Genomic DNA, 26,750 nt, shown 5'->3' on the forward strand with positions numbered 1-26,750 from the left:
ACACGGAGCGCAAACGCTGGCGAAGCTTGATCGTACGTACTTAGCGATGCCACCAAGGACCTGGTTTTTCTGTGCCAACTGTCCCCACAGCGGGATCCACTTCAGGCTAAGGATGGGGCACCACCCACGACCCCTCACGCCAGCAACACGGTCTCTGCTGGACATTCCCCACGTGGCCGGGTCACTCTGGCTGAGCTGTGTCTGTGAACCAACCCGTAGCCAGAGTGTCGGAAGGAGCCGCTGGCCTCGTCCAGGCTGGGGGTTCCACCCCGGAGGTGGGGACCCTGAACCCCCCCCCCTAGCAGAGATGGGGGCTGCTGGCAAAGCAGATGGCACAGCCGACGCCCCCCACCACACCCCTGCATCTTACACACCAGTTCGCCCTGTGCTGAGCGGTGACCTGTGTGTGTCTAGCGTCCAGGGCAGTTGATCCCTGGACGCCAGCGAACTGTGCTGGAGGCCACTGTCCCGACACCTCTGACCGGAAGAAAACGAGCCTGTGTCCCAAGAGCTCTGACGGCCACGAAGGCCACCCCCAGCACTGCCCTCTCCCCGTGGGGGGCCCCCAGGAGCCGAGTGGCTCCTGCTACTTTTCAGGGGAAAATGCATCGTGTGTGCAAACGTTCGTGCACTCAGGATCTGATTTTAGCTGTGAGACACTTCGCTACGAGACGCGCATGTAATTAAGCAGTTTCCTTCCCCGGGGTCTGGGAGCCTGACTGTTCTCTCTCATTGACACATCACTGCGATTATCAGAAATAAATGTGTCTTAGCTTTTGCTTTTTTTTTTTTTGATCTGTTTTGGCTTTCCCAAATTGATCCGCGACGGGAGAGGGACCCCGTGGAAATTATGTTTTCACACAGGTTCGTGTGACTTTGCAGCCTGGCCATTGAGGGTGGGGCCTGGAGGCAGTCGGGGTCCTGCCTCAGGTCTCCCCCCAGATTCACACCGGCTCTTACTCCTTGGCCGCTTGGGGTAGAAGCGGAGGGCTCTGGGAGGCTGCACTCGCAGAGACCCGACGGACGTGTCCCGAGGACAGCCAGTCCCTCCCCTGCTTCCAGGCTCTCCCCCCGGAGCAGGCCGTGGTGCCGGCCGCTGAGAACAGGCAGTCGGGCCCCTGTGTGGACCCTGACCCATCGTATTCACGTGCACGGCCGGCTAAGGTGCCCCGTGAGCTACAAGGCCATCAGGGTGGGTGGCTGTCCACCCGGAAGGGGAGGAGGTCTCGGGCACCCGGGGCAGGGAATGAACCGTCTACCAGAAGGCACGGCCCGCACTGTGGCTGTTCTGACTCTGGGGAGGGGGAAGGGAAGCCCAAGGGCCAGGCCCAGGTTGGCCCTCCAGCCACACCTCTGCCCTTCTCGGCCTCCCCGGCTCCTGGGTCTTCTCCCCGAGGTCATCTGGGTGGACGGGAAGGGTGAGGGCCGGAGCTGGGGAGCCCGTCACAGGAGGCGGTCGGCTTCCCTCCGTCAGTGGGTGCCGCCGTCCCCTCGGAGTCTCTGGTTTTGCCCCTGGGCCGCCTTCCAGGGCAGGCTCGTGAACTCTCCGTGGGCCTCACCCCCTCCTACGACCCCAGGGAAACGGCCTCATCAGCGGCCTTCCCGGACCGGACCGCAGAGCCACAGCCGAGCTAATAAGCCTTTAAGAAGACCCAGGCGTTCCCAGCTTAGAGCAGAGGGAGGCTGTGGGGAGGGTCCAGAACGGGCGGGGGCGGGTTTGGTGAGCCAAGGGCAGGGAGGCGAAGGGCAGGCGGCCGGGGTCCCCCCACCCCTGGCCGTGGTGGCTCTCAGCTTCCCGTGGCCGGCAGAGAACGCAGGGTCAGGGCATTCTGACGCCTGGTCCTTAAAATCTCACATCCCCTTTTCTTCCTGCAGTGCAGCCTGCCTCTGGCTGGGGGAGGTCAGACCCAGGGGCCCGGCTGGGGTCACCCCAGACCTGGAGAAGCTGCTGCGGGGTGCAGGGGCCGCTGGGCGTGGGCCTGTCCACCATCATTCGCCTCACAGGGGGTGGCATGCAGCTGAGACCCTGCAGCCAGCTCGGGGCCCACCCCCGCATCCAGACCCGAGCTCTGGTCTCCAGGGCCTTGTGCCGGAGCCCGAGGTGCCATTGAAGGGAGACCCAAGTTGGCGTCAGCGGCGCTGCCCCCAAGGCTGAGCACCGAGTGGCCGTGAGGACGGTCCAGTCCTGGGTCCCCACCTCTGTCCTCATCTGCCCGCTCCCTTCCTCCTGCCGCATAGACTCGGAGACACCCCCCCACCACCCTATTCACCTATTTTGCAGACGCATCAGGGTTTTCGGAGCCTCTGAGCCTCTGTACATGCTGTTCTCTCTGCCTCGATACCCTCTCCCTCTGGGCTGCCGGGTTAACTCCCACAGATTGCTCAGGACCCGTTCAGGCTGTGCGCTCCCGAGACCCAGGCCCACGGTGACCCCAGAGCCGGTACGTTACACGCTCCTCTGCTGCTGGCCTTCTCATTCCCATTTGTGACCACCCCTCCCCTGCCCCCCCAAGGCTGTGAGCCGGGAGTGGGGGCCCCCACCGGGCAGCGGCGTCAGCCTCCCACACACAGAGACAGTGCGCAGGGAGGGACGGGGGCTCGGTCTCGGGGACAGGTGGGAGCTGCAGCCACGGCCTTCCCGCCCCCCCCCCCCCCCAGGGCCGTGCGGATGGACCCAGCTGCCCCCTTCCTCACGCCCCTGGCACAGTCCCCCACTGGGAGCAGGGCCGTCGAAATAGGTTGGGCAACCAGTCCAGGTGGCCCCCCAAGGCAGTCCCTCCTGGTCTCCCCACGTCCACCCCAAGCCCCCTCCTGCCGGCCCATGGACCCCTTGGGTCTGGGCTCCACCCACCCCGCCTCACCCTGACCCGGGACGGCGTGAATCCCAGCTTTCCCAGGACGTGGAAGGAAGAAGCCAGGGAAGGGGCCCCTCCAAGCGCCGAAGCTGGATGGGGTGGGGGGGGGGGGGGAGCACCGAGCTGGCGGCAGGTCCTGAGGTGGCTGTGTGCACGGTGGGGGGGGGGCTCCGCTCTGTCCCGCGCTGCCGGCCAGTCCGCGGGGAGGGGAGAGGCGGGGCTGCGGACCGCGGTGCCTGGTGGTCTCCCCACACGCAGTCACCGGGAGTCACGTGCAGTCAGCGGCATCCACGAGCCCCCCCCCCCCCCCCCCGCCCATGCCGGGTACCCGCTGCCCGCGGCGCCGATGCCCGCGTGGCCTGGTGTCCGGGCACAAGCCCGCAGCGGGGCCGGGCACCTGCGGGCGGGCGGGCGAGCGGCGGCGTGTGCGGACGCGCGTGTGAGCGCCGGAGGGGGGGGGGGGGTCCCGCGGCGGGTGCCCGCCCGGCGGCCTCGGGGCTCGGGGCCGCAGCGAGGCCGCCGGGCCGTCATCTGGGCACGTACTCGCCCGGCAGCCCGGCCCCGCCGTGCTCGCGCAGCGCCCGGTCCACCGTCCGGATGTAGCCGTCGATGAGGGCCCTCATCTCGGGGGTGAAGGGCTCGGGGTCGTGGGGGCGCCGGCCGCGCCGCCAGAAGCTGCCCTCCTTGTTGTTCTCCACGCACAGCAGCCGCTCCTCGCTCACGGACACGTTGAGGAAGGCCACCATGTCCCGCAGCGTGGGCACCAGGCTGCGGCGCAGGTCCTCGTAGTGCACCACCAGCAGCCGCTTGCCGTAGCGCAGCCAGTCCAGCACGTGCGACGACCACCAGGCCGCGTAGCTGTTGACGAAGTCCGGCCACTCTGCGCGGGGGAGAAGGCGGGCGTCGGGCGTGTCCCGCGGGGGCGGGGGCGGGGCGCCAGCACGAGCCGCCAGCCGCCGGCGGCAGGACCCGCGGCCGAGCCCCGCGGCGAAGCCCCGCGAGATTTCTCCGCCCGCGAGCTAAGAAACCAGGTGGGCTTTTCGTCTTGTTCCGGCTTGTTTCGGAGGGGGACACGTGCAGAGGTCGAGATCACCCCCACAGGATCAGTTGCCGGAACAGGGCCGCCCCGGGGTCTGGGACTGGGACGAGGGGACTGAGCCAAGGAGGGACCAGAGCTCAGCCTCCCCGCCTCCGGGGGGGCGGGGTCAGCAAGGGGCGGGGACGGCTGGCGGCCACGGCGCAGACCACGGGGACGGGAGCACGGACCTGCTGGACGCAGCGGCCCCTCCGAGCGCTCGGTTCCCGGTCCTCACCGCCCTGACCCGTGTCTCCTCGACCCATCGCCCACGGGCCAGACCCGGGGCCCCCCGGGCAGATCTGGGGAGCGAACCCGCGTGGGCCGCCCACCGACCCCTCCCGCCTACCTTTGCTCTTCCAGTTGCGGTCGGCCGCGTAGCCCAGGTGGCCGGCACATTTGCGGTTGAACTCGGCCACCAGGGACCTGTACGGGTTCCGGATCAGCAGGATGGCCGAGTCGAACATCTCGATTTCCCTGCGGCCGCTCTCGTGGGTCTTCACGCAGATGGTGCGCCGGCTCCGCCAGTGGTCCTTCTCGCCCTTGAACCCTGCGGGGGCGGGGGAGGCCCCTGAGCGAGGCGTCGGGATCCCCCCCCCCCCCCCCAGCAGAAGAGGAGCTGAACCCACTGCCACGAGACACCAGAGGCCGGGAGGCTGACCCGAGTCAGTCACGGCTGCAGGCTGGCCAGGGAAGAGACAGAGGCTCAGAGAGGGTGTGGACCTGCCCGTGATCACACAGCAGCACAGCCGCGGAGCCAGTCACACACGTGCCGACAAAGACAACCGTGCGCCCGTCTGTGCTGGACTTTACGTTGGGGGTAAAGGGGCTCAGCCTGGGTCTGGCTAAACAGCAGCCCTGGGGCCATGCTGAGCACGGGGGCTCATGGGAACACGGAGGAAGGGGCCGGTCGGGGGTGCAGAGGGATGTCACTGAAGGACTCCCAGGAAGGTGTCCCTGAACCCGCACTCCCGGCCGTGCCCCGACAGAGCCCCGGTCGGCCAGCCCGGGACACGTGCTCCTGAAACGAACACACGATTATCTTGGGCTCCTGGGGACCCAGGTCAGCAGGCGGGAGCCCTTGTACGTGGAGCAAACAGGCAGGGGCTCTCCGATGCCGGGAAGCACGGGCCCCCTGTGAACGTGGGTTTGCCCGCTGGAACTCAACACATTTCAAACGCACCCCTGCCACGGGCCAGACACCAGGGGCCTTCACCTTGGCTCCTTGTGGCGAACGGCTGGGGAGCTCCAGGGAACCCGAAGCCAGACCACGGCTGTAAACACGAGATCTGGTCCCTGACACCCTGGGGACTGAGGTGCCTTCCCACAGCGGCCACCCTGAACCGGCCCCGTAAGCCTCACAGGGAAGCCTCCGGGGCCATCGCGTGCAGCGATTCTAGCCCCCGGGCCCCTTGGCAGATGGAGACCGCCAGCTGTGTGGACAGGTTAGGCCCCCTGGACCACAGGTGATGCTACAGCCTCGCGGGGGTCGGTCAGAGCGGGCAGGACCCCGGGGCGGGATCGTCCAGCCACTACCCCCACCCCCGCCGTGGGTACAGGTGACACTTGGGACCCGAGGACCAGAGGCCTGGTTCAGGGACCAACTCCCCTGGCTTCTCCCACCAGACCAGACCCACCGCCGAGCCCAGGGCGTTAGGGAACCAGAGTCCAGGCGAGAATCCCAGAGAAACTGGCGTTAGCGCCCGATGACCCAGAAATGCATCTCCTGCAACTCAGACTCCGGCCACACGAGCGCAGCACCACGGCCCGGGGAGCCCCTCCCTGGCTCCCGTCTACACTCGCTGCTTGGGGCCCCTGCCTGCGGCCCCCACTCACCCTTGTTGTACAGCGTCCCGTCAAAGTAGTAGCTGCCGGTGTAGAAGCCCGTGGCATGCTCGATGAGGTGCCGTACCCACGTGTTCCCGGCTCCCGGGAAGCTGGACAGAGCCACGAACACCTTGGACTTGGTGGGCAGGAACCTCCGGTCCGTGCAGCGAGTGTCTGAAAGGCCAGAGCTTGACCACGGACCGCCCCGCCAGGAACTGCTGACCCCAGACTCCCACTTCCCAGACGGGGAAACTGAGGCCCGGGGAGGGGGTTGCCACCTGTGCCTCGGCCGCAGAGACAGCCCCAGTGGTGACGAGACCTCTGCGCACCACGGCCCCAAGATGGGACCACCCACCACCAGGCTAGGGATTGTGCCCAGATGCCCCCCCACCCGCCGCGGCTCCGCACGCGGCCCCGGGGCATCTCCAGACCCGCAAGGCGCAAACGGGGGTAGAGCCTGGGCGGGGGGGAGGAGGGGAGGGTCCTCGCGGTACGAACTCACCCTGCACCGGCGTCTGGTAGACCTCGCAGTACTCAGCCTGCCTCGGGGCCTCGGGCCCCCGGCCACACAGCGAGCTGTCCACGGCGTCCCGAAGGCTGAACTGCGGCGTGGGGTAAGCGCAGTAGCACTCCCGGCCCCGGAGGACGGCCAGCGGGAACTCCTGGCGGGGAAGAGACGCATCCGGGGTGGGTGCGGGGCCTTGGCGGCTCATGCCGGGAGGCACACGCGGGATCGGCGGGGATGACGAGGCCCATCCTCCCCGTCCCACCCCGCGACCGGCTCCTGGCCTCTCCTGCAGTCCCCTGTCCCCTCTGGGAAGGCCGCCTCCGCAGAGGACGCAGCGGGGGCGCTGGGCGACCTCGGACAAGGTGCCGCACCTCTCTGGACTTCACCACCGAACAAGGGCAAGGAGACCGCCTTGCATGTTTGTTTCGGGGACGGGACGAGGAGGGTCCGACACCTGCACGACACTCAGGGCACTCAGCCCCACTCGCTCCTGCCTCTCGGCAGCCCGGGAGCGTCCAGGGAGGGAGACGGGAGGCACGGGAAGCATCTCGCAGCTTCAGCAACGCTGCACAGACCTTTTTATTTTTTGCCCACAGCAAAATCTCATAAATAAATAAATAAAAGAAAATCAATAGTGTTTTCTCCGTGTGGTTTTGGCAAAGCCGAGGATCTCTGTCCACACTCAGAAAAGTCACCGGGCCCGGGCCCCGCCCGGTTGCCGGAGGGTGATGCGGAGCCTGGGGTGGGGGCTCCAGCCCGCTTGGGCGTGTTCCCCACCCCCTCCCAGTGTTAGAAGCTTGAGAGCGGGACAGCCCCGCGTGGGCCCAGCGCGTCCCAGGGGCCCCTGCTCCCATCTCAGGACTTTGCCGTCCTCCGATGCTCGGGGCACCTGACAGTTTGAGTCCTGAAATTCTGCCCGTGGGCCCCCCTCCCAGGCCCCCAAAGCCCAGGATGGAGACCACCCCCCTGTTGGGCGTGTGATGCTCTTTCTAGGTCAGACCCACCGAGAACGGACCCCTGTGAAGATCCCCCGCTGCAGCGGCCCCAGCCCTCACCGGTCACTCGCTCGGCTACGGGGCTGGGGTCAGCCAGTGTTGGGGTGCAGGGCCGGGGCCTGGATGGGGGTGCAGAGCAGAGCCTGGCAAGCCCTCCAGCAGCTGCAGCGGCGGGGGGGGGGCATCACCCCCCACCATCCCTCAGCACGACGCGGAATATGTCCCCACCCGACGTTCTAACCCAGCCTCAGAACGGGACTGTATCCGGGGACAGCGCCTTTGCGGACGTAGTTCAGGTAAAATACGGCGGGGGAAAGGGGGGGGGGGGCTCCAATCTAATCTAACTGGCGTCATCGTAAGAAGAGATTAAGACACAGATGGACAAAACACCGTGTAAAGACACAGGGAAAAGACCATCTCAGCCCACAGGCCTGAGAAGAAACCCCCCATCTGGGGCTTCTGGCTTCCAGAACCGGGAGAAACAAGCCTGTGTCGTGCAAGCCCTCGTCCATGGGACGTTGTTCAGGCAGCCTGGTGAGCTCTGACACCGGGGTCCTTACTGGTCCACACACGGCAGGCCCGTGCCCACCTCAGGGCCTTTGCACCTGCTGTGCCTTCGGCCTGGAATGTCCTGCCCCCGGCCACCCTTTTCCAAGCCCACTTTTCAGAGAGGCCTTCGCTGGCCACCCTGTTCCGTGCCTCAACGCCCTTCCCACCCTCACAGGACCCCTGTGCCCTTGCTGAGCTCTCTGGTTCTGCTTCACTGCGAGGTGGGACTTCGGGACCACAGTGAAACACTCTGCCCCGCGAGAACTGTCCAGTCTGCTCTGACGCACACGCAGCAAGGCCCCCGGCGGTTCCTTCACACGCGCGGTTCATCGGCCCTCCCCACGCCCTCCCTCCCGCCAACGGCCTCTGGGCCAATCCAGTCTGTCCCACGGCGTCCTATGGACAGGATCCCTCGGTGCGAACTTGGCATCTGGTTCCCTTCGCTCAGAATCACGTGTGCAAATCCCCAGCAGAGACCACGCCCCGGAGAACGCCCAACGGATGCCTGAGGGACGAACGGCGAAGGAGGGAAGGAACTAATGGGCGAAGCGCCCCCCCACCGACAGGTGCTGGTAACACACTTGGGGGTGAGCCCTCTGGGGTGGCCTGAGCCCCAGCTCCACCTAAGCCCTCCTGCCACCAGGTTCCCGGGCGCCGGTGTCCTGGACGTCCTGCTCAGGCACGAAAAGGCCAGCACGCGGGACCCCTCGCCAGCTGCGGTGGCTGCCCCGCGACCCTGCGCCCCACCCGGCAGCGACCCTGGCCCCTCCGCTCCCTCGAGTGGATTAAACGGTCAAGTTCCCTGTCGTGTGCGGAGCAAAGGGGGACTGGAGACAGTAATGTGGTTTTATTTACAACATAACCGCTTCAGGACATCACCGGATTCCGAAAACACAGAACAATTTTCAGCCCCTTGGGGATTTCTAGGACACGATTTCCATAAAAATTAAATATTGATGAATCTCCTCTCCGCCAGCCTCCCCGCTGCCCCCTCCCCCACCCGGGCTTCAGAGTCAGAGGAGAGAGCGCGGCGATGGGAGACGGAGGCAGGAGGTGGAGGACGGAGACGTGGGGCTGTTTCCGTCACAGGGACAAAGCGGAGCCTGCTCGGGCTGCGTGGGGTCAGGGGGTGCACGCCCCCCGGAACTGCATGCGGGGCCTGCCGTGCGGGGCGGGGGGCTGCCTGTGGGCAACGGGCACTGGGTCACAGCGAGAGCTGGGCTCTCCGTACGCGAGGGGTGGTCGCGGCCGGGGGTCAGGGAGGGGACGTCCCACCGGGCCGTCTGGGTCTCATCACCTCTGTCTCCATCTTCCTGGAGCGCCTTTCTCAGGGTCTCCAGGATTACAGGGAATTACAAAGACGTGAGATTTCAGAAGGGGAAACTGAGGCGTGGAAGCAGGGGGCGGGCTGCCCAAGACCTCAGGCCATGAGAGGGCGAGCAGGGACAGAAGCTTCTGGATTCCCAGCCCCGGGTTCTGGCACATACCACGTTCAACTCCATGGACACGGACACACGAACGGTGGGGTTTTTGGTGAAATCTTTGAACCAGCACGGAGCTCGCCGTGACCCTTCTCTCCGGAGGCCGGTCTGGACATCCAGGCCCAAACGGGAGAGATGCTGCGGGAGGAGGGCGAGTCAGGGCGAACGGGAGCCTGTCTGCTGAGCCTGTCACTGAGCGTGTATCCTCCTGCGTGGCTGCAAAGTGGGGACCGTGTGGGTGGAGGGGCAGCCGTGGAGGCAGGACCTGTGGCTTCGAATCGCGTCCATGAGAATCCGTGAGAATGCCACGGCTTGGGGCCATGAGACTGGCCAGGACCTCGAGGCGGGACGTGGCCATGCAGGGACACGTGCCCGGGTCGCTGACTCTGAAGCCACCGTCCACGGTCCATCCTCGGAATGGGGCCAGAAGAGTCGCTTCTCAGAATGTGCCGGAAGGCTCACAAGCACACGCAAGAAATGCACAAATCCTTCACTCCGGCAATTCCAGAAACGTCTGATGACACAGCCCGAGGAAACAGCTGGGACCCTGCTCACAGGTGGGCCTTCGGGAACGAGTTCTATGCAACAGCCCGGCAGCAAAGGCAGAGCCCAGAGGCCCAGCAGTGGGGGGCGAGGGTCCTGGCAGCCACGCGGGACGCACCCAGCCCAGGGAAGAAACGGGGGGCAAGGTTTAATCTTCAAGAAACGAATCCCCGTATACTTGGAATACAAGACCAGAGGACGGGAAACCTCATTGGTGGTTTTCTCTGACGTTGCTACAGTTATAGGTGAGGTTTAACTGTGCGTCTCCAAATTTTTAAAATTTTCAAAAATAGATATGCATTACTTCTGTAGCCACCAACCCCCCACCAAAAACCGGTAAACGTTCTTTAAAGACACACGTAGCATAACGTGGACAGGTTTAGCACAGAAAGGGTACGAAACACAAAGCCGAGCCGGACAGCGGCCTCCTGAAAGGACAGCGCAGCCTTCTCGCGAAGGGAAAACGTCCTGACATCGAGGCGGTTAATCCACAGAACCCAGACCCGGACAGACCCAACCCCTGGCAGAGCGGGGAGGCCGTGGGCCCACATGGGACCGGCTGCACCTGCCGGGATCCAGGCGGGTCAGGCAGGGCCACGGCGGCGCAGAGAACAAGCCGGCCTGCCCACGGAGCTGGATTCCCTCCGTGGCCCGGCCGCGGGGCCTGCGCACAAACACCGGGGCCCGAGATCGACCACCCCAGGTCCAGGCTGGTGGTGGGTGAACACCTGAGCTCCCCTGTTCACCTTCTTCTGGCCCGATGGAGCGGGTCAGAGCGTCCGCGAGAACGGAGACCGGCGGGTGTCTCCCCACGACCCCCGAAAATCCGACGAGACCGCTTCACTGTGTTCACGCTCACACGACACGGACCCCTGCCGGCAGAGTCAGGCCGTCCGGCCGCGGAGAGCACCCCGAATTGTTCTTTTTCTGCCCAGCCACACCCCCGGAGCTCCCTGAAACCTCACGACCCACCGGCAAGCCACAGTAGAGGCGATCCTCCGCGCTGGGGAGGGGGAGCTGGGAGGCGGCCCCCTCCCTCACTGGCCTTCCTGAAGCCCCACCGATCCCAGCCGTGGCTCCACGGTGAGTGTCCTGCACCGCAGCCCGTGGACACACCTCCGGTGGCCGTGTGGCCCGCGGCGCGCGGTACTCGCGTCCTAGGTGTCTGCAACCTTTCCGCCAAATCTTCGGGGTTTGTGGCCTCGGCGCCGCTGGCCTTCCTGGGGCGTGGCGCTCGCCAGGGGCGGCTCCGCCCGCAGGGGACAGTCCGGCTGTCACACAGGGTGGGGGAGCTGCCGGCAGGTGGCGGGTAGGGGCGGGAGGTACCGACTCATCCTAAAACGAGGATCTACCCGAAGCGCCTTCACCGCGCCAGGAACCCCGCCCTGGACTGAGGCGGGAGCCCCCAGACTCCGGCGGAAACCGCACGAGGGCTGCCGGAGGGGGGCCGCCCCGAGGGCGAACCCCGTTACACGACGCCCCGGGGCGTGCCGAGGGGCAGGGGGCCGCGGTCCGGCAGCAAACGCCACTCCGCTGGGTAGAAGGTGGCTCTACCTGGACGCGGCGCCCCCGCCCACCTGGATCCGCCCCCCGGCTGCGCCCCCGCCCCCCGGCCGGCCGTCCCCGAGGGTCCACACCGAGCACCCGCAGGGCGTCTCACCTGCGGCCGTGGAGCTCCTTCCACGCCCGCCCCGCCGCGCACGGTCACGGGCCCTCTTTCCGGCCTGGGCGTGGCCCGGCGCCCTCCGCACACACGCAGCCCCCGCCCCCTCGCCTTCCCGGGGACACGCCCGCGTCCTCCGGCTCCGTCCCTCCCCGAAGCTGCGGACCACCCCAGGCCCCTTCGCCGGCTCCTGGCGCCGACCTCGGCCCCTCCCCGGCTGTGACCCCGTGTCCCCCCGCCCCGGGCTCTGCCCGCACCCCCGGGGGCGAAAACAGCCAGAACGCTTAACAGCGGGCAACTGGTTAACTCTACAGGATGTCCGCGCGGGGGACAGGGGACCGGAAGGCCCCTCGGTGCTAGCGCGGAGCGGTCCTCGGCCCAGGAACGGGAGCTGCCCCGTCCCCCCCCCACCCACCCATGCCACTGGGAGGGGGGAGGGCAGCACAGGAAGCCCAGCGCGGTGTGGAGACTGGGGCCCCGCCTGCCCCACTTCCCGGAGCCGGCTGGTTCTGGGGGCATGTGGGGGTCCCCCTCGGGGGAGTGTGTCCCCTCGGAACCCCGGGAGGTTAAAGCCGGTCACGCGGGGCACCTCCAGGTTTGCAGACTGAGGCAGCCTGGTCTGGACCTGCCTGCCGAGTCCCTACGATACCGGGTGGGGGAGGCTCTCGGGGGAGGGGAGGGGGGGGGGGTCTGTGACAGCCGGTGTAGTGTCCCCCTACCCACGGCTCTGCTCCTGTGCAGGGGAGCAGGGGCCCCGGCCAGTTGTGAGCCCGAGGGCACCCCAGCACCCGCAACGGCTGGAGACGCAGAGACCCGCGTCAAAGGCTGTGGTCTGGGAGGACAGTACACACGAAAGGCTCCGTCTGGGGTCCAAGGGATGCATCTCAAGAGGAACCAGGGAGGGTGCGTCCCTCTGGGCTCCCCAGCCTGCCTCCTGCACCTCCCAGTCTGCAGGGTCAGAAGCACGGGCCCAAATGGGCCCAAATGCCCGCTGCCCCTGGTAGGGGTGCCGTGACCTCGGGCAGCGTGCTCCAGCTTCTCGACCTGCGTTCCCACTGCTACAAAGGCAGAGTCCCAGCGCCCACGGCTTCCTGCCACCCCCCGGGGGGCCACTCTGGGGCTGGCCGCCGGACCCAGCCCCCGACCTCCGTGCTCTGCGGCTCTCGTCACTTACGAGCCCCATCTGGCCTTGACGGGCGTGTCCCACCCAGAGCTACCGTGTGAGGCAGGGACAGTGGCCTTAGAGCCCGGCCCAGCCCTCTGCAGAGTCGCACCTCCCGTGAGCCCGCGCTGGGCCAAAGGTGCACCTGTGCCCACAGTCCCTGAAGCCAGGTTCAGGGCCCGGCCCTGTCCCCGATCCCCGAGCCAGCACGTGTCACCAACAAACCCCATCATTTAACAACTGACACCTGTGTCGGAGCTCCCACACGGGAAGGCACGGTCCCGCCAGCCTCAAATCCGTCGACCGCGCCCCTGCCAGCCTGGGGGACCCACGCTAGCCACGGCCACGTGGCCGTCCCTCTCCTGTCTCCCCGGTCCCGAGAATCCGCATCCGGCACGGCACCGGCCCCTCGGCCTCCCGCCCCCCGCATCCCCACACACACTCGTTACAGGACCTTACTTTCTGGGAACAAAATCCCGAGCACGCCTCTGCTGTCGCGTTGGGCTGCAACAGGGAGTCGGGGAAGGTGTGGGTGCCGTTCTCTGGCAACCTGAAGCATCCGCGGTACGTGACGGTCCTCCCTGCGGGGACAAAACGGTTTCTGGTGAGAAATGGTGCCCGTCGCCGGGAAACGGTGGCTTCGCGGTCTGAAATGGGTGCTAACATGCTCAGAGGGGCAAGTGTCAAACCAGAAAGCAGACCGCCCCGGAGAGGGTGTGGGCGAGCCGGACTCCTGAGACCACGGTGCCCAAACCTTGTCACCCGCGGTCGCCCTCGTCACAGGGGCCACGTGGCTGCAGCTGTTGACCTCAGGCCTGCTTCTCCTGCCAGCTCTGGGGATGGGGTCCATCCTTTCTTCCTTCCCTCCTTCCTTCTTTCCCTCTCTCCTTCCTTCCTTCCTTCCCTCCTTCCTTTCCTTCTCTCCTTCCTTCCTTCCCTCCTTCCCTCCCTCCTTCCTTCTCTCTCTCCTTCCTTCCTTCCTTCCTTCCTCCCTTCCCTCCTTCTCTCCTTCCTTCTTTCCCTCTCTCCTTCCTTCCTTCCTTCCTTCCTTCCCTCCTTCCTTCCTTCCCTCCTTCTTTCTTTCCCTCTCTCCTTCCTTCCTTCCTTCTTTCCCTCTCTCCTTCCTTCCTTCCTTCCTTCCCTCCTTCCTTCTTTCCCTCTCTCCTTCCTTCCTTCCTTCTTTCCCTCTCTCCTTCCTTCCTTCCTTCCTTCCCTCCTTCCTTCTTTCCCTCTCTCCTTCCTTCCTTCCTTCCTTCTTTCCCTCTCCTTCCTTCCTTCCTTCCTTCCCTCCTTCCTTCTTTCCCTCTCTCCTTCCTTCCTTCCCTCCTTCCTTCTTTCCTCCTTCCTTCTTTCCCTCTCCTTCCTTCCTTCCTTCCTTCCTTCCTTCCTTCCTTCCTTCCCTCCTTCCTTCTTTCCCTCTCTCCTTCCTTCCTTCCTTCCTTCCCTCCTTCCTTCTTTCCCTCCTTCCTTCTTTCCCTCTCCTTCCTTCCTTCCTTCCTTCCTTCCCTCCTTCCTTCTTTCCCTCTCTCCTTCCTTCCTTCCCTCCTTCCTTCCTTCCCTCCTTCCTTCTTTCCCTCTCTCCTTCCTTCCTTCCTTCCCTCCTTCCTTCTTTCCTTCTCTCCTTCCTTCCTTCCTCCCTTCCCTCCTTCTCTCCTTCCTTCTTTCCCTCTCTCCTTCCTTCCTTCCTTCCTTCCCTCCTTCCTTCCTTCCTTCTTTCCCTCTCTCCTTCCTTCCTTCCTTCCTTCCCTCCTTCCTTCTTTCCCCTCTCCTTCCTTCCTTCCTTCCCTCCTTCCTTCTTTCCTTCTCTCCTTCCTTCCTTCCTTCCTTCCCTCCTTCCTTCCTTCCCTCCTTCCTTCTTTCCCTCCTTCCTTCTTTCCCTCTCCTTCCTTCCTTCCTTCCTTCCTTCCTTCCTTCCTTCCTTCCTTCCCTCCTTCCCTCCCTCCTTCCTTCTCTCTCTCCTTCTTTCCTTCCTTCCTTCCCTCCTTCCCTCCTTTCTTCTTTCCCTCTCTCCTTCCTTCCTTCCTTCCCTCCTTCCTTCTTTCCCTCTCTCCTTCCTTCCTTCCTTCCTTCCTTCCTTCCTTCCTTCCTTCCCTCCTTCCCTCCCTCCTTCCTTCTCTCTCTCCTTCTTTCCTTCCTTCCTTCCTCCCTTCCCTCCTTCTCTCCTTCCTTCTTTCCCTCTTTCCTTCCTTCCTTCCTTCCTTCCTTCCTTCCTTCCTTCCTTCCCTCCTTCCCTCCTTCCTTCCCTCCTTCCTTCTCTCTCTCCTTCCTTCCACAAATCTGGATCAAGCATCCCTTACATGCCAGATTCTATAGTACGTCACCCAAGAGGCCGGTATTCTGGAAAATTCTATGTTCCCACAGCACAGGTGTGAGAACTACATCTGTTGATGTGAAATCCCGCCACCATCCCCCCCCCCCCACCAGCAACCGCTGTGCTGCCAGGTCAGACCCGCTTGTTGTCTCTGATCCTGAATTCCCACCAGGCCCCACGAATGCTCAAGCCCGTGTTAGAGGAAGCCTCCAGCCATGTCGTCATCCAGACCTTCTGGTGGAAACGTCCAGCCCCTAGCTAGCTTCCTTGATGAACCTTCTGGAATGTTTCGGCTCCGAGGGCTCGTGCCCCTTCCGCATTCATCAGGGTTTCTCAGATGCCTGCCTCACTCTTGTGCCCCCCACGCCCCAGCAGCAGCCGGCACCCCCGGAGGCGTCTCCGTGCACAACTGTGGAACAGGACCAGGCCTGGGGCCTGGGAGCCCGCCCGGTGGGCCACGGCTCTGTGGCCTGGGCACCAGGGCGCGGCCCCTTCCCCGACTGCAGCGGGCCCTACAAGTGCCCAGCGAGTGGACGGCAGGGGATGGGGCACGGGAGGCGTGGGGTAACCCGCCTCAGGCTGGTGGTTGAGTGGCGCCGGCTGTCTGTGCACGGCACCGTGTCACTGGCCGGGGAGAGCCCGCCATCCCCTTGCGCCCAGGGGACAGTCCAGGGCCTCCCGGGGCACGAGGGCACCTCCAAGGTGAGGCGCTGCTGAGCTGCACTTCTGGGCACTCACTGCCCAGGGGCGCGTCCGTGGGTCTCCCTCCTGTGAGTGCTCCCTGCCAGCGAGAAGCTGAAATTTAAGGCGGGTGGTCACCCGGGCAGCTCATGACTCAGACCCTGTCTGCTCGGTCCCTTGAGGAGGACGGGCGAAGGGCAGCCAGCCGGCCCACAGCCTGCGGGAGGGGCAGCCTCACACCGTTTCAACATTAACCGTGACGGCAGGCGCAGCCGACCCAAGACCTGGGGCCGGCTTGAGTGTCCGGGCCACGTGGCCCCAGTGAGTGGGCAGCCTGGAGCCAAACGGCGACGTTTGAGTCGGCGGCGGGGCACACAGGAGGGGCCGGCAGGGCAGCCCGGAGCCCCCGTGTGGACGGTGTCCGAACCCAGGAAGGTCAAAGGTCCGAGAGGCCAGCCAGGAGGCCCACGCAAACGTGCAGGTGACGGTGCAGGGCTCCGGTTCTCCACGGGCAGGCGTCGACGAGTGTCCGCTGAGATGACGGCTCATCAGCGAATCCACAGTGCGTGGTCAGGACCTCCACGCCGTCGCGGATGCCCGTCCCGAGTCCTTGATCGCATCCTGTCTGAACACAGACACCACGCACAGCGCCAGCACTGGCTTTCACGGTCACCCAGAGTCGGAGCAGCGGGGTTCCGTCCCGCTGGGCAGGCTGGCTGGTGGCACGGAGAGCCGGGGACCCCCCTGCAGTCCCGGCCCTCCTCCAAGCTGGGTCCCGGCCCTCCGGGAGCATGCCACGGCCGGGAGGCACCGTAGCGGACGCTGGGCGGTCCCACCTCAGCCAGGGGCGGGGGAGGTCTCCCAGGTTCTGACTTCTTCCCACTCCCAGCCTGGCCGTCCCCATCGCGACAAGGACGCTCCGACGTGGGCAGGTATTTTGGAAAGAGGCTTTCGACGATCACGTTACGGGGATCCGGGCTGAATCGTCTTGCAGTGAGGATGCATTGGAGTTTCAGTCACGCCTCGCTGGGCACTTGCAGTGGAAATCTGGGGGGTTCGCTGTGGCTGCCCGGAGCGTCAGCTCACTGCCCCTCGCGGTTGGTGACTGCCTCCTGTGTCCTGTAATTTGGGATCGTAAGCTCGTCTTCAGTGAGGAATTATCTACGGGAGCTCCATTCGCCTGGGCCGGTGGCGCAGCTCTAAAGAGACTGCATTTGCTGTGTCGGTACCTCCACGCCGCCCAGAGCCAGCTGTCAAGCCGGGGCATCGGGACCAGGCAGGCGGTAAAGAATCTGAACGTCAAGCAAAACTCACCCAAATGCAACCCTGCGATTACAAATTCTTAGCAAGGGTTTTGCTTTGGTGGTTGTTTTGTTTTTAATTTCACCTGCAGCTGAGGTCAAAACACATGGGTTTTTGTACCCTTTCTGAACTGGTAGGTGGTATTTTCTTTTGAATCTAAGATTGCACAGATTTATACTTGAGTGGAATTCTGTGCGCGGAGCTCTCAGTCCAACCCCACCCCACAGGCCCACAGCCTCCTTTCCTGCCCGACTTGGACGCTAAACCCTAAGCTTCGCTTTCCTTCTTTTGGTGGGAGCTCGGCTGCACACGAGAAACGACAGCTAGGAAACTTCCAGGCCCTCCGGTAGGCCTCACTGCTGCAGATCTAGGTCTGCCTGAGCACTTCACGGAAGAGACTGGCACCAGAGAGGCAGACCAAGCTGCCTGAGGCCACACGGCATGTCCCAGACCTACCTGGGCCGCCAGATCAGAGGCTCTCTCCCGGCAGCCCACAGGGAAGCTATGCCTGGCCCTGAGCCCAAGCAGCCCTTCGCAGAGCCTAAGCGGCCCCTCGCCGCCACGTGAGCCTGCCCCCCCAGTCCGCACGCGAGCTCGCCGCCCCCCGCAAAGGCGTTGGGATAGAGAGGGCACAGGTTCTTCCCAGAGTCCCAGCCGGGGTCTGGAGGAGGGGCTGAGGGCGAGGAGGTGGGGCTGCGGGCGGGGAGGCGGGGCTGCGGGCGAGGAGGCGGAGCACAGCGCGGGGAGGCGGGGCTGCGGGCGGGGAGGCGGGGCGCAGCGCGGGGAGGCGGGGCTGCGGGCGCGGAGGCGGGGCTGCGGGCGGGGAGGCGGGGCTGGGGGCGGGGCGCGGCGCGACGGGGCGTGGTTGAGGGAGGGACACAGGGCGGAGCCGCACACTCACGCTTCCTGGAGCCGGGCTGCAGCTCCTGGACGCGATACACGGACAGCCGGCCGACGCCCCCGCACGCGGAGCCTTTCTCCCCTTTGCACTCGTGGTTACAGGCCTCCGGCCCGACGCTCGTCACAGGGAGCCGGTTCCCGCAGTAGCACTCCGCCCCCGCCTCCAAGCCCGCGTAGACGTAGGACCTGCCGGGAGAGCGCCCTGCTGAGCCCCTGCCCAGGTACCGCAGCACCCACCGACGTCTGGGTCAGGGTGGTCTCGGGTCAGGTCTGGGGAGGAGGCGGGGACGGCGGCGGTCAGCACACGGCTGGCCTTAGGGGCGTTTTCAGCCGGATGTCAGGGTCATCGGCTGAATGTAGGGGAGCAGCCCTTCCTTGGGATAAACGACTCCCATCAGCAGCCCTCCCACCCTTGCTCTGGTCACCCTGAGCTTTGTCCCCAAGGCACCGCCTGCGGGAGCTGCGGGTCCAGCGCCGCGGTGCGCTGTGTACCCGCTTTCGGCTCCGCAGGGCCAGAGCCTGATTCTGTGGCACGTGTCAGTCCCCCTGGTGCAAATATCCCAGCGCAGACGACTTCAGCCACGGAGGGCGCAGCCCCGGGCTCACGGCATTTACAAGACTTCAGTGCCCGGGCTGAGATGGCACGAGTCTGAAGCACCTGCCGCCAAAGGGGTCCTCTACCTGCTCCCACTGTGACGGGGACCCAAGGAAGCCGAGATTACAAATGGGACCTGCTGCGTGCCACCTGGGATGTTAGCTCTGGAAGGAGGCCCACAAACCCAGACTGATCCCCATCCGGCCGCCTGCTAGCCGCGTGGCCCCAACCCCCACTTACTACCCCCCCGTCTGTCTCCCCAACTGCCGGAGAAGGAGAGGACACCGTCGCTGTCAGTTTTAATGCTGTTCGAACTGTAGAAGCCCCTCCGAGCAGGGACCGCCCTTTCCTTTCCGGGCCTCGGTTTCCCTGTCTATAAAATGGGTGCAGTTAATTGCAACCAACCAGAAGGTGGTGAGGACTTCGGTCACAGCAAATGTGGACAAATCCAATGTCAGAGAAACAACACACGAGGAGCCCCTGCCGCCTCTGGTGCCCCCGGCTCCCGAGTGTGAGCACGCACGCGTGCACGCCCACAGTGAGCGGGGTGCCTCGGCGGGAGGGGCCGCTCCAGCCACACTGCTGCTGTCTGCTAACAGCAGGGGGAACAGGCAGCAGCAGAATCAGCGGATCTGGCTGTGGAGTCCAAGATAGAAACGCGCTTCTCCTGCGGAGCTAGAAGGGTCCCCGGAGACGTGCGGGCAGAGGCCCTTTACTGTAGTTGAAACACCGGAGGAAGCCGAGGCCCAGGGAAGGAGGACAACTCGCCAATGTGGCGGGGAGCCCCTGCTCTCCCTGCGAGCCCGTGCCCTCGTCGGTCGCCCGCGGTCTGATCCGTCCAGCTCCCCGGCCGCCACGGACCGCCTCGCTCGGGGACCGTCTGAACCTCCTTCCCGGCGGACTCACACTCACCGCTCAGCACACGCATCCTGGCAGTGGGAGACGGTCATCTTTCGCAAGTCAAAAAACACGGCCCCCTTCAGGGTTCTGTCCCGGCCACTGTCACTGAAGCATCCGACGTACGTACCTGCGGGAAGCACAGCAGAGACTCAGGCCCCGGGGACGGGAGGGGTCCTAGCCGTGGGACACCCCCCAGGACTGACCAGCCGGCCCAGGCTCTTCTCAGAGGCCCCGGAGACCAGGCTGCGGCCTCACCTTCCTCCGTGTCTCTGGACCCCTCCGCCTCCTTCGTTTCCTGCCTCTTTCCCCGGTTAACGGCCCACCGTCCCCACAGACGCCTGCCAGGGGCTGGCGTCAGCCTGAACGCCTTGTTCTTCTTCCGGCCCCAGCTCACCACGTCTGCTGGCTTATCACCTCCCCTGAACCCCTCCCCGCCCTCCCTACCCGCCCTAGGTTTGGAAAGGCCTCCCTCCACAAATGTGCCGATGGGCGGTTTCTGTCACCTCCGTATGACCCAGAGGGAAGAAATCAGTTACGGAAAGTCTGACCTTCGCTAAAATAAAGAACTGGCAAAGGGGAAGAGCTATGTCAAGAAAAAACCTGCGCTGCGGGGGGGACGTGTCAGCAGCGTGTGCAGAACCGACAGCACCGAGGGACGGCTGAGCCCTCACCCGTCCGGGCATCACCCCTGGAAGGGGACGCGGGGGGGGCACGTGATCCCGCCGAGCGGTGGTGCTGCTGCCCCCATGGTAACATGCCAGAGGGAGCCTGTAACAGCCCTGCCTGTCACCCCGATTCGGAGGGGTCTCCCAGAGACGCCCGGGGCGGGCACGTGCGGTGTGTGGACGCACAGCCACGTTGTGCAGGAGCCCACACGGTCCCACGCCGCACGCACACGCAGCCTCCGAAACTGGGCTGCCCCTGGGGGGGGGGGGGGGGGGACGCGCCCAGGGCCCCCCTCCGGCGGCGGCTCCCAGATGGCTCCACGGTGGGATCACCCACCAGGCCGGGAACCCCGAGGGCAGGCGAGGCTCCCGGCTGCCCCTGCCTGGATCGTGGCCCCGAGCAGCGTCCCTGGTCCCCCTGCTGAGGGGTTTGCAGAAGTGGACCCACCAAGCCCGACTCCTGGGACCGAATCCAGAACAACCGTCCTGTCTGTGAACACACCTGACGCCACCCCTGACCTCAGCTAAGTTACGGCCACGTTCTGTGCCTCAGTTTCCCCAACCGTCCAACAGATAAAGGCCCACCCACCTGCCTCACCCGGCACCAGCCCCTTTCTTCCTGCCCACCCTCTGTTTCCTGCCTGTCCTTGACGGGCGTTCCCGACCACTCCAGCCACCGTGGCCACCCCTTGTCAGATTTTCTGACACGGGTCAACACCCAATGACGACGATAATGCTTATCACTAACTGCTGTTGTTAAAGCTGCTTTATCCCCATGCGTCCCGTGTCCACCAGGGCCCTGCTGGGTCTGGCACACCGTCAGCACCAGCCCCCCCCCACCCCAACATCAGGGGTGGCCCAGGGCTCCCGAAACCAGGCCGACGAGCTCCCAGAGGCCGGACGCGGCTCCCGGGCCCCGACTTAGGAGAGGCAGAGCAGGGGAAGGGGAGCAGGTGGCAGGGTCGGTCGAGGCACGCAGACACCTCACCTGCAGGACGTGGGGGCAGCGGGGGGAGCAAAGGTCACCCTTGTCAAGGTCTGCCCGCCGGGACGAGCCTCTGTGTCCCCTCAGCCCCAGGACGCCCATCACACGTCGGGCCACACCTGCTCCCGCTCAGGACCCGGGACCCCCAGGGTCACATACGTGTCAGCACCACTGAGACCCGAGTGGCCGCAGCGGGAATAAACGCCTATCCTTGGCCAGCTTACTCAGTGAAAGAAAACTAATATTTGAGAAATTTCTGGCGTGCCGCTCGGCAAAGAAGAACGTCTATTACAGTTTTCAATTAAACATCCAAAACATAAGCTCAGGGGTTGTTAAACATTTATCACCGTTGATGGGAAATTAACCGAAAGCGTGTAAAGGGGGCAGGGCTCATGACCCCGAAGGCCGAGGCTGGCGGGTGTGAAACGTGTGTTTGGGGGCGGGGTGAGGGGCACGAATCTAGGCCCCTCACCCCCAGGCTGCGAGGCCTGGCCCGTGCAGCCCCCTCCCTGCCTGTGCCTCAACTTCCCCATCCGTAAAGTGGGCTCGCGGCCCCACGGGCTCACAGAGGGTTGAGAGGGGACACCGCCTCCTCGTCGGGCGGCCGTCTGGAGGCGGAGGTGAATGAGTTCTTGGGCGGGGACGGCCATCCCTGCGGTCCTGCGCTCCAGCCGGTGGAGTGGAAAATAGTAGCTGCACAGTTAACACACGAAGGAGCGGGAAGGGGAGCAGCCGGGCCTGGGTTCTCCGGACAACGAGGTGTGGCCGGGTCTGGGGCGGCCGGGGGCGGGGGTGCAGGAGGCCCGGGACCCACACGCGCGCTCCAGCGGCGAGGGGGAGGGGAGCCTCCCTCCTGGAAAAACACCGAATGACTCCTCCGGCTCTGACGGAGGCGAGGGTGTGCGGCGGAGGAAGGACGTCCGAGGGACACACTGGGACACATTCTGAGGCGGATTTATTACTTTCGGCTGAAACGGAGGCAATGCATTATTGTCTGTGACTCCGCATCTGTTCATTTGCACATCAGAATGGACACGCCGTGAGGCTGTTAACGATGGCTTTGGAGATATTGGAATGTCTTTGGAAATCACTATCAATAAAAAACAAACTGGCTACGGAGAAGTTACTATTTCTCCCCTAGTAAACTTACTGACATTTTATTCCATTATGGATGTTGTCCAAGGTATAATGAAATGCTCGGTGATTGATGGGGCCTCCTGCGGCTTCCCGGGCCTTGCAGGAACCCCTTTCAGGAGCATGGCGGGCTGCCCGGCCGCAAAGAGACGCCCTCTTTGTCTGCGGCCCCAGCAGCTGGCCCGCAGGCCGCCATCCGCCGTGAGGAGCCGGTGGGGGTCGGCGGGGGGGGGGGGGGTGCTTCCAGGCCAGCGCCCCCTCCTGTGACGCTCTCCCTCCAGCCCCCTGACACTGCGGCCTCCCCGGAACACAAATGTATCCTCACGCTCTGGGGGGGAGCTCAAACCTGTTCTAACAGCCTACAGCAGAGGGGGCGCTGACCCGCTGACCGCTCAGAGCCCCCAGCATCCTGCAGGGGGAGCCTCAGATTCCTGCTGCACCAGCCGCTAACCCTTCACATGCTGGGTCATGGGGAGGCTGGGGGTCGCTGGGGAGGAAGCCAGAGAGCTCCCACGGGGCACCCCGGGGGCTCGGGGAGGTCACCGGCCCAACCGGCCCACAACGGCCAAGACCCTGCTGCTCCGTGCGACCCTCCGGGCCCGTGCAGTCTCTCCCGTCTCCTCGGCCGTCGCTAGACCCCCGCCCACGGCTTCTCTAGGTCCCTGGACACGGCCTGAACCCAAAGGTGCTCCCAGGGCCGTAACTGGGTCGCCCGAGCCCTGCCCTCTGCTGGCTACGTTATAAAGACCCTCGGCCCGTGCCCCAGTCCTGTGGTGCAGATCTGGTTCTGCCCCCACCCTGGGCTCCTCGAGTACACAGAGGATACTAGACCGGTACATGGATCCTCAACAGGATGGACTGAGAAACAGCGGGGAATTGCAGCAAATCTGTTCAAGGTCACAGAGCCAAAACCCGGCAACACCAAGACAGAAACCCAGGTCTGTTTTCAACACCTGTGCTCTTTCCATGGCTGCCTCTCGAGGACTCCGTGTTGACTTTGTCAGCCATTCACATTTTAGTCTAAATGAGTGGTGGTGTAGTCTGCCTAGAGACCCAGCTTCCTGGTGTGCCGGGGCAGGTCTACAGAAAGCAGGCCTGTGTAATGTGAGCTGCAGAATCAGTTCCTTTTGACCCCCTCATTCTTGGGCGGAAGCCTCGCTGAGGGATCCCACAGCAAGGGCTCCGACCTCTGTGACCTCAGGAGAAACTGCCTTCCGTGGAGACAGGAGCATAGCATCCTCAGGGCTTCACTCACTATCGGGGTCATTCCTCCCCCACCACTGACTCGAGGGCCACCGGGCTCCTCCCTCTCTTCCCTGGACCGTCTCACCTCCTGAGAGCAAAGCCAGACTCCCAGGCCCTCGTTCCCCCCCAGCCGCCCCCAGGCTGCATTCTGAGATGCGCGCCCCCTCCGAGGGCCTTCCCTGGCCGCCTTCTCTTCCCTGCCTCGTCCCCACTTCCTGCCGGTGTCCTGGGGCCACATCCCAGGCAGGCCACGGCCACGGGGAACGCAAACGCGGGCAATGACCCCGGCAACTGTGCCGCAGTCCTCCGCCGTATCGCGTCTCCCCCCCCCACCCCCCCCCCCGCGGGCCTCCCCCGCCCAGGCAGCCACAGGGCCGGACCATCGAGCGGCCCCCGCCCCCAACCACCCATCCCCGCCGCCCCGCCCACGCGAAGGGCAACCGGCCCCGGGCACCTACCTCGTCCCCCGACGGCTGGCCCGGGGGCCTCCGGGCGCAGGGCGGGCGCCCCCTGGGGGTCGCCCACAAAGTGGTGGAACCAGCCTCGCCGCGGCTGGCGCAGCTCCGGGTTCCGGGTCCGGAGCCAGCGGGGGCCGGGCCGGGCCCGGGCCGGGGGCCCCCGCGGCACGTCCACGCCGAGCGGCAGGTCCGGGCTGACCCGCGGGGCCCGCAGCGCCCGGCTGTCCAGCAGGCCGACGCCCAGCGCCACGGCGGCCACGGGGAGGGCCTGCAGGGGGCCGGGGGCCCGGGGCCCGGGCGGGAGGGCCACCCGCGCTCGCTGCAGCAGCAGCAGGCTGCCCGTCATCAGGTAGGCGGCCGACAGAAAGAAGAGCAGGAACCGCGTGCGGCGAAGCAGCTTCTGGAGCCGGAAGGAGGGTTTGGCCATGCCCCTGGGCGGCAGGGCTCCCGGCCGGGGCCCCGGGCACGGCTCCTAGCGCCCGGCCGGGGGGCAGCCCGGGGTCTCCAGAGGCCTCATGCCCGCATCCTGACGCCCGCCGCGCTCCCGCCCCGCGTCCGGCAGGTGCTCCGACGACTCGGTCACGCGGCTCCGGCCACGGGGCCCCGCGGCTGCGGCCTCTGCCCCAGGGTCGCCGGCCTCGCCATCGCCGAGCTCCGGGATCTGGAAGAGCAGAGAGCGCGCGCTGACGCCGACGAAGGGCCCGCCGCGGCCCCCGCGCCAGGGCCGGGAGCCCCTCCGCCCCAGGGCCCGGCGGTGCTGCAGGAGCACCCGACGGACAGGGGGCTCGGTCCCCGCCCGGCCGCCGGCCACCGGCCGCGGAGCGACACCGGCCCGGTCCGTTAGGCCCCGGCCTCCCCGCGCACAAAGCGGGCGTGAGGCCCTCCACTGGGGCCGCGGTGAAGGAAGGGCTCAGAGGCGGCTCCGCACCAAACCCTCCTGGCGTATCATCTCATTTAACCCTCGGGGCAACCGAGCAGCCGGGTGGACACGGTCGCAGCCCCACTTTACAGGTGACGCAAAAGGAGGCAAAGGCACACGGCCGGCGAACCGAGGAGCCCAGCTTTGGAACGGCGCGTTTCAGAGCCTGTACCGTGGCCAGCGATGGACACCAGCACGCACAAGGGCGCCCGGCCCAGGGCGGGAGTGCCCAGCAGGCGCTCGATACGTGTGTACGACCTGCCGAGTCCCTCCCGGGTGTGCACGGGGACGGCAAGCTGTGTTCTGGGAACCGCGTCTGCAGAGGCTTCGGCACAAGGGGGGGGGGGGGGGGCCGTGCACCTGCCACGGAGCCTGGGGCACCTGGCGGGAAGGCAGCAGGGCGCCCGGAGCGGCCTTCAGGGCCGCCCCTCGCCGCCCCGGGCCTCCGCGCTCACACTGGGCTCGGGCCCCCGTCGGCGGTAGCCTCTGAAGTGCGCTGCGAGGGGCCGGCGGGGGCCTCTGCAGCTGCCGGGAGCCCCTGAGCACAAGGACAGTCTTGTCCCGGGAAGAAAAGCTCCCAGCAGCGTGACTAACGCGGCCTGGGACCCCCGCCAGGCCCCGCAGCCCCTCAATGACCACTCTGTGCGCAGGGAACAGCCAGCCTGGTGTGCGTGGAAAGACAATGTTTGGGCTCCTGTGGGCTGGCGTTCCCGGGGCGGCCAGACCGGCACCACCCTTTGCAATTCAACCCCCGGCCTCCACGACCTGAGCCCCCCGGGAGTGCAGGGACCCCCGGGGCTCGGGCGGGGGGTGGGGTGGGCTCGATAATCAGTAGCGGAAGGTGGATTTAAACTCTGAGCCGGGAAGCCATTTCGGCTGGGCCTCCAGACCTTTCATTTTCTCGTTAAGCTGGTGCACGCCAGGCCCGCCCCGGCCAGCCTCGTCAGGCTTGTAAAACCGCAGAGAAAATCCCAAGAAATCCCGCCTGATCTCGCTGCCTCCAGCCTCGGCCCTCCAATCCGCCCTCCGCGAGGCCGCCAGGGTGATCCTCCTAATGCACAAATCTGATCGCGGTGCTCCCCTGCTCAGAACCCCTTTCCGTAGCTGCCCGTGGCTTCTGGGATCAACTCCAAGCTCCTCGGCATGACACACCGGCCCCCATCTGGCCTCGTCTCTTGCCAGGCCCCTTCCTTCGGCTTCCCGTCACACGCGCGTGCGAGCACGCGCACACGCCCGCACCGAGATCTGGGAGGCACCTGAGCAGTCCTCCTCGGCACCTCCTGTGCCTCCACTGCCTCCTGGGTCTTCCACCTTCTTGGCCCAGAGAATCCCCGTGTGTCCGCCAAGGCTCAGCCCGGTGTCTCTTCCTCCAGGAAGCTCTCCCTGACTACCTCCACCCCCACCCAGCCACCACACACACACACTGGTGCCGACCCCTGACCCCAGCGGTCAGCACCTGGGACAGCTGGGCCGTGAACAACTCTGGGCCCGGGGCCGCCCCCTAACCCTGCCCATTCCTATCATTCCGGTGCCCGCACGAGGCCTGGGCGGCGCAGGGGCCCCGAGACCCTTGTTCTGAGTACACTTTGTAAGGTGACTGAGCGGATACAGTGACAGGCACATCCCGACACCAGGAACCTGATCCTGTGGGGCCTGAAGTCAGAAAAGCACGGGGACACAGAGCAGCCCGGCTCCTTCAGGCACAGGGACGCGAGGGCGGCCTGGTGGCCCGTCCACGTTGTAATTCTAGGAAGGGGGTTTCCAGGTCTGCTCACAAAGGGCTCCCGGTCACAAGACTGGGATTCTGTCGGCGAAAATAAACGGGGAGAAGGGAGGCCTTGCCGTGGAAAGGAGAGGCTCGGGGAGCCGGGGCGGAGGGCGGGCGGGTCAGCCGTTCGGGGTCGGGAACCACGGTGTGCGGTGCGTCCCGCGCCGTGCCGGGCACAGGACTTGGAAACTCGCCACGGGAAGCGAGTGGTGGCCCATCAGTCAGGATT

The 26,750-nt window shown here is 65.6% G+C and overlaps 1 protein-coding gene across 5 annotated transcripts in view; it reads right to left on the reverse strand.

Annotated features, from left to right (window-relative positions):
* Positions 1 to 774: 774 nt before the first annotated feature.
* WSCD1 (WSC domain sialate O sulfotransferase 1) overlaps positions 775 to 26,750 on the reverse strand; it is a 31,478-nt gene continuing 5,502 nt past the window's right edge. For 3 of the 5 annotated variants that reach the window (XM_081791148.1, XM_078437919.2, XM_081791147.1), the window contains exons 2-9: positions 23,835 to 24,495; positions 19,360 to 19,474; positions 17,848 to 18,038; positions 13,118 to 13,239; positions 6,260 to 6,419; positions 5,767 to 5,931; positions 4,280 to 4,480; positions 775 to 3,735 (exon numbers count right to left, since the gene is read on the reverse strand). In XM_081791148.1, coding sequence (XP_081647274.1) covers positions 3,383 to 3,735; positions 4,280 to 4,480; positions 5,767 to 5,931; positions 6,260 to 6,419; positions 13,118 to 13,239; positions 17,848 to 18,038; positions 19,360 to 19,474; positions 23,835 to 24,261 — 1,734 coding nt within the window. In that variant the 5' untranslated portion in view covers positions 24,262 to 24,495 and the 3' untranslated portion in view covers positions 775 to 3,382. Of the gene's footprint in view, positions 3,736 to 4,279; positions 4,481 to 5,766; positions 5,932 to 6,259; positions 6,420 to 13,117; positions 13,240 to 17,847; positions 18,039 to 19,359; positions 19,475 to 23,834; positions 24,496 to 25,113; positions 25,274 to 26,750 lie in introns of those variants that run through there. The other 2 variants (XM_081791149.1, XM_078437920.2) reach the window with 2 other exon arrangements.

Source organism: Panthera onca, chromosome E1 (genome assembly GCF_046562875.1).
Source record: "Panthera onca isolate mPanOnc1 chromosome E1, mPanOnc1 haplotype 2, whole genome shotgun sequence".
Classification (NCBI taxonomy): domain Eukaryota; kingdom Metazoa; phylum Chordata; class Mammalia; order Carnivora; family Felidae; genus Panthera; species Panthera onca.